At 39.2% G+C, this 6693-nt stretch overlaps 1 protein-coding gene across 1 annotated transcript; it reads left to right on the top strand.

Annotated features, from left to right (window-relative positions):
- The first annotated feature begins 4052 nt into the window (after positions 1-4052).
- Positions 4053-6350, top strand: LOC116170335 (kinesin-like protein KIF11-B). Its single transcript, XM_031486652.1, has 3 exons — positions 4053-5820; positions 5867-6166; positions 6215-6350. Exons 1-3 carry the CDS (start codon positions 4423-4425, stop codon positions 6263-6265), a joined length of 1749 nt encoding a protein of 582 aa, XP_031342512.1. The 5' UTR covers positions 4053-4422; the 3' UTR covers positions 6266-6350.
- The last annotated feature ends 343 nt before the right edge of the window (positions 6351-6693 follow it).

Below are 6693 nucleotides of genomic sequence, written 5' to 3'. Positions count from 1 at the left end.
ATTTTGACACGTATATAAATGCAGGTAGGTACACATTGAATCGATCACTTGAAAAACTAACGAGGCGACTGCAAATACAAAGGCTAACGAACACGTATTTGCTCGATCGTACTGCAATAATTAAGTATAATGAAGCAGAAAGTTGTTTCAATAGGTTCAAAGCGTATTCCATTATATTTATTACATTTACATAACGTTTAAAAATTATTATTTATATTCACTCGTACGAAATTTACGAATAATTAAAAATCCGCTTTATTGCCACGTTTTCGTTTAGTCCGTAAATTGATTACGGTTAATTGATGCGTAAAAAAGTACTCGATTGATTGGTTTTGCGCGATATCTCTTCTGTTCAAACGCGGTATTTGTGTATACGAGACCCATTTCGTTTCACGAAGGAAATTGGAGGAGTGTCAAAAAAAAACGGATCGCGAAGAAACGCGCTCGCGGTTAAGTAAAATTTTCAATACCCCAATAAAGCTCCCTAACGGTATCAGTTGGAGGATACGTTACTTTTGAGCAAAAATTGAGAATAATTGAAGGGCGACTCGCTTTAGAAAATTATGATTGATGGGAAACTGAGCGACAACAACGCAAATATCGCCATTTCGAAATTACCTTTATCACAATTAACAAAGCGAAAGCATGATGTACTTTTGGCGTAAAATCTAACATGAATTGCTTTGACGACTGTTTACACTATATGATATTTGTAATTATGAAGCCGTTCTATACCGAAATGCGACTGAGGAGTTGTTTCCATGACTATGGAATATTTCCTTTCTTTAAAATTCAAAATTCGTCTGGAGCGAAGCGCTAGCTTTTTCGGGGTATATACGTACCAGTCATTGCCAAACTTCTGCAAATTACATTAATGAACTACTCGCTCTTTTTTTGGAATTGTGGGACTGAGATTTAATGATTGCATTGAGCATTGAGAGGGCTGTTGAACTGAAAAATGCCAAAATAAAAAATTAAGCTTCAGTCTGATTGGGCTACTAGTTCAAAAGTTATTTCATTTTTTTTCATTTTTCATTTTTATTTATTTTATGCTTTATCACGGATATTACATTTGTCAACTAGTTTCTTAAAATTAAAATATATAACACACTATATCACACATAATATAGACAAACAACACAACTTCAGTTTATGCCACCACCTGCGTGTAAAATATTGGTAAAGCCTTCGGTTAAACATTCGTGCACTGAAAAATATGCCTTATCAAATAGGTATTTCTTAATTATTGTTGTTAATTGTTTTTTGTTATACATTTGAACATTTTCAGGCAGTAAATTAAATATTTTTTGAGATAGGTAGTCATGGTTATTTTGAGTTTTTGATAATCTACAGTAATCCACTCTAATGTTGTTCTTATTTCTAGTATTGTAACTATGCAGTTCAGATTGAATTTTGTATTTGGCATAGTTCGTTTTAGCAAATAAAATACATTCCAACACGTACATGGATGGCAGCGTTAATATTTTAAGGGAACGGAATGATTTCCTGCATTCGTCTCTATAGGGTACGGAGTCAATTATCCTTACAGCTCGTCTCTGAAGTGCAAAAACATCTGTTGCTGCAGCACAGTTGCCCCAAATTAGTATACCGTACTGTATTACTGAGTGTACTAGAGCATAATAGGCCGCTACTAAGGTTTATTTTGATAAACTGTTACTAAGACGTCGTAGTACGTAAATATTGCTGCTTATTTTTTTACAAATATACCTTGCGTGCATTGAAAAGTTTAAAGTTCCGTCCACATACACCCCTAGAAATTTTACCGACTGGGGATTTTCAAAAGAATGTGTTTTTAACGTTTGGAGCAGTTTTTCAGTTTTATTTGTGTTTAATATTAATTCGTTGGTTGTGCACCATTCAGAAGCAATCGAAATTAATTTGTCTTTTAAAACTAAAGTTTCTTCTAAAGTGCCGCGCTGTACAGTTAAAGTGGAGTCATCTGCATACAGAATGCAATCAGCGTGCGGTTGCATGTACTGCACAAAATCGTTAAAATATATTAAAAATAATAAGGGACCTAAAATTGATCCCTGTGGTACCCCTCTCTTAATAGGTAATTTGTCAGACACCACTCCATCGTACACCACATGCTGAAATCTGCCAGACAAATACGAATGAATTAACTTTAGGCTATTCGTGTCAAACTTGTACATAATTTCTAATTTACTTAGCAATATTTTATGAGAGACGCTATCGAAGGCTTTCGATAGGTCTAAAAACAGTGCTAGAGAATATTGACCATGTTCGAAGCAGGTTAGAGTACTATTTACAAATTTAGAGAGTGCACTAATCGTGTTTCTTTGACTCCTGAATCCATACTGATTCTGATGTAAGAGATTATTTGATTCAAAATAATCGGCAATTTGATTGTAGATTATTTTTTCGTATATTTTTGAGAACGTAGGGAGTATTGATATTGGTCGATAATTCTTTATATCTTTTGAATCTCCCGATTTAAACAATGGAATGACCTGTGCTACTTTCAGCTCATCAGGAAAATATCCGGAGAGTAGTGTAAGATTGACCAATTTCGTTAAGGGCAGAACTAGTTGATCAATACTATACTTGATAATACAGGATGAGATTCCATAAATATCTTTAGTGTAACTTTTGATCTAGTAGCCCAATCTTCAAACTGTTTGAAATTATGGGCTCTCGATTGATCTCGATCTCAGACAATTTTTTTTTTCCGACCTCAAAAAAAGGCAGTACTTTTAAGTTATTCAAATATTTGAGAACAATTTGGAAATGTTTAGGGAAAGTTTCCATTGTCACAAAATCAAATATAAAAATCCGATACATCTGAATACCGAACTCGATAGTCTACTTAACTTAAAAACAATAGGGACCTTTCTTATATCCTTAAAACCATGTGTACCAATTTTCAAAGCGATCGCACATTTACTTCCTTGCTAGATGATTAATGGGGAGGGACAAAAGTGGCCATAATAATGTATCATTCTATTTAGACATATTTTTTTAAATAATAACTTCAGTAAAAAATAAAAACCATTTTGCAAAATTTTGGGTTTTTTTTTCGGACAATCTCCGAAAGTAGTTGGAATTTTTTCAGTTTCAGCAAATAATTTTCTCATTTGTGGCACTTGTTTATTTTCTGACATTCTTTTGTTTTTTTATTATAGCAGCCTACTCCGATGTATAAACACGTAATTAATGAGTAGGTACTTTTGTGAAAAATATTGAATAACAAAAACTGCGGGGTTTAAGCACAGGGCACCCCTTATAAGATGAAGAGAACATAAAAGACAATCGAATAGCGAAATAAAATAGTAGTATTTCCATTTGAAAAAGAATAGTTATAGCACTTTGAACAAATGGCATTGAAAGTGGCAGTAAAAATATGTTCTATTTAAAAAGATCAGTTATTTATTGACATCGTAAAAATGGGACACCCTGTATATTCATAAATAATTTCTGTAGATCCGCAATCACCAATATTTTTTACCCTGTATATAGCCAAATACTATAATATTGAATCAAAAATTTTTTGTGGCTCTTTAAATTTTGCAAATTGTAATTTTTGGCTCTTCCGTTTCAATAGGTTGCCGACCCCTGGTATAGACCATCTTTGCGCCCTTTGAGAATACCCTCCTTCTCTTCTCCACTCCTTTCCGCAGACTTCTGTATTGAAAGTTTGACTTTACCAGTAGATGTGTCTCGTCGAGACGTTCCACTTGCCCACTTGATAAAGGGTTGAGGAAATGGGCTGTGGTTGGTAGAAATTCATTCCCTTAATTGAGACCTTTCATTAAAGTACCATGACGGATAAAACCAGTCCCGTCAGAAAAATGGACGGTAGACGATAGAGAACAGTGCATTTTCTCGAGGCCATTTATTGGAATAGCATGACAGGTAGAATGTGTCCCCCCCCCCCCTTCAATTTTCAAAAGTTTTACTTGGCATCTGAGATCAAGTAATTGTCGCATGCCCATTAGAAAATAATTCATGGAAGGGGGGGGGGGGGCTCTTAAGACAACTAAATTTAATTGCAAAAAATTCTAGGACTCTATAAGGATCCGCCTAAAAGTAGTTCAAAACCGCACAAGTGGGCCCTGACAGACAGACAGACGGCCCAATGAAACGCAAGCAATAAGCACATTTTTTTAATTCGTAAAAAATGCGCTAATTATTTTATTTCCCCACAATACGTACAGGGTGTTTCGGAAAATTCATACTGCGTTTATTTCCTTTAGAGACTCAAAGTTGACAAGAATCCTACGAGACAGTCTGGGAGGAAAGGCGAAGACAATATTCATCGCGACGATTTCCTTTTCGGTGTCGAGCTTAGACGAATCGCTGAACACCCTCGACTACGTCTCTAAAGCTCGAACGATCACAAACAAACCGATCATTAATCGTCGAACATCCCAAAAGTCGCTAATGAACGAATACGCGGACGAAATCTCTTCGCTTCGAAGAGACCTAGACGCCGCGCAGGGACGCGGCGGCGTCGTGATCAACCCCGAGAATTACGATCAGCTGGTGGCGACGCGCCAGGCGACCGACGAGCAGTTATCGCAGGCGGTCGCGTCGATTAACGCGTTCGGCGAGAAACTGAGGCTGCTGGAGGAGGAGAAGGAGAACTTTCGGGTCGAGCAGGACGCGTTGATCAAATCGTACGGTGCGACGCAGAGCGAGCTTGCCAAGATGAAGGTGGAGTACGCGCGGATCGCGTCCGAGAAACAGGAAAACGAGTACCTCGCATCGTCCTATGAGAGGTCTGCGGAAAATCTGTACAAAAGTGCGAAAAGCCTACACGAGAGGGTCAAATCGGGTTCGCTCAATGAGTCGACGTTGCGCGAGAAGATCGAGTATCTCTACAAGGTCACCAACGACAATAACAACACCAGGAAAATGGTAAGCGTCAAAGTTCGGGCGATGTGCCAGGACATAGTGAGGGAGTACGGTGAATACGCTAAGGGTTCAATGTCTTTCAATGAGAAGTTGGCAAATGTCACCAGGAGTTATCATAACCAGCAATCGGAGCTTGTCAACGACCTTCTGCGCCAAATTCTAACCGTCCAGGACAACGTGCAGAACGCAGACAACGTACCATACCAGCAGGCGGGTGCGTCCTTGAAAAATTGCCAGCAGGCGCAAGGCCGCCGACTGACCGATCTCAAGCGCAAACTCGACGACTGGCAAATCTCCAACCTTTCCAACTTTAAGACGATCATGGAGAACACACTGAGACCTCACCTGGAAAACAAAGTTGCCAACGTTGAGAGCTTGGGCTTGCGCGTTTCGAAAGCCTTCTCCCAATTACCCTTCGACTCGACCTCCGCTGACATCAAAATCCTTTGCGCCGAAATTTTCGAGAACATCGACCAATTGGGCGGGAGCCTCTCGAGACAAAGAGAGGCCGGTGAGAAGAAGTTAGCTTCGCTCGCGAAAATTCGCGATGAAATGTTCGCGGCGGTAAACGCGAAGTTTGACGCTCTCAAAGGGGAGCTCCGCAAAGAGTCCGACGGCGATTTACGCGCCTTACAACTGATCGAAAACCTTCGAAAAACAGTTGATGGGAAACTACCAAACGTCGTCGCCGAGTTTGAGAAAGGATGCGACCGCGTTTTGGACACCACGTCGAACGAGGTGACCGAGTTTATCGATAAGACCACGCACGATTCAAGCCAGGTACTCGACTCCTACAAATCGTCTACGGACGCACTGTGGGGGTCCGAGAAAGAGAAATTGTCACAAATTGCCGACGAGGCTACGGATCAGGATTTTGTTGCTGCAACCGTTTCGGATTTGCACAAAGTTCGAAATTCGCTAAGCGTAAGCAAGTGTCCCTTTTGTCTTAGGATAACGCCTTAATTTACAGGAGAATGTCGCAACTCTCGCCAAAGAGACAACCGAATTTTGCCCCGGGAACTCAGAACGGGAGAACAGGGAGGTATGTACGCTCATCGACGACAATTATCAGGGATCATTAGCTTTGCTCAATCGACTTACGAGCGAAGCGAACGAGATCAAGATCTTAGTATCGGACACTTCGAAGTATGCGGTCGAGTTGCAACCAAGCGGGCACACTCCCCTGCGTAACCAATCGGAGCTCTCCTACCAGTTGAAGGAGTTAACTCCGAAGGAAATGGTGTTGCGCCGATTTCATCAATTGAAACAGGTACAAATCCGTCGAGCGGTTTCAGGTCAGGTTCAAATTTTGTTTTAGGAAAATGGAGACGCATCCAATCAGCAGCCAAAAAAATTATTTCACGAGTAAAGGGTAGGGAATTGTTGTTGGTTAGTTTAAGTGTAAATATTCAACTTATTTGTGATATTAAAACGATTTTCGATTCTGCATTTAATTTATTTTTAATGTCTACGCATTGGCACTAAAATTAAATTAAATTTAAAAATTTCAATGCCTTCACAATGCACAAATATGCTTTTCGATTGATATTTGAGGAGTGTCAATTATAGGAACTAAAAGTGTCGGAGGTGTAACCATTATAACAGATGTCACTTTAAACAAAAATGTTACGTCATCCTGTTTGTATAGTTCAATGACAAAGTAGTAGTTCCAACGTCTCACGATTAGTTGCATTGCATCAAAGTCTACGTTGTACAAAATAACTATTCTCATTTGGAGGATTTTTTTGGAAATTCAAGTCCTTTTGCACTCCCAAGTTTTTTCTGCTATTTGGCATT

Source organism: Photinus pyralis, unplaced genomic scaffold, assembly GCF_008802855.1.
Source record: "Photinus pyralis isolate 1611_PpyrPB1 unplaced genomic scaffold, Ppyr1.3 Ppyr1.4_LG5, whole genome shotgun sequence".
NCBI lineage: Eukaryota > Metazoa > Arthropoda > Insecta > Coleoptera > Lampyridae > Photinus > Photinus pyralis.
Note: the sequence above shows the minus strand (reverse complement) of the source record. Positions and strands in the feature narration are given on the sequence as shown.

Bases quoted from the DNA above. Each gene is read 5' to 3' on its own strand.
- LOC116170335 (XM_031486652.1), top strand. From the start codon at position 4,423: ATGAACGAATACGCGGACGAAATCTCTTCGCTTCGAAGAGACCTAGAC. The intron at 5,821-5,866 runs GTAAGCAAGTGT...CTTAATTTACAG, and splicing joins AAGTTCGAAATTCGCTAAGC to GAGAATGTCGCAACTCTCGC. The intron at 6,167-6,214 runs GTACAAATCCGT...ATTTTGTTTTAG, and splicing joins GATTTCATCAATTGAAACAG to GAAAATGGAGACGCATCCAA.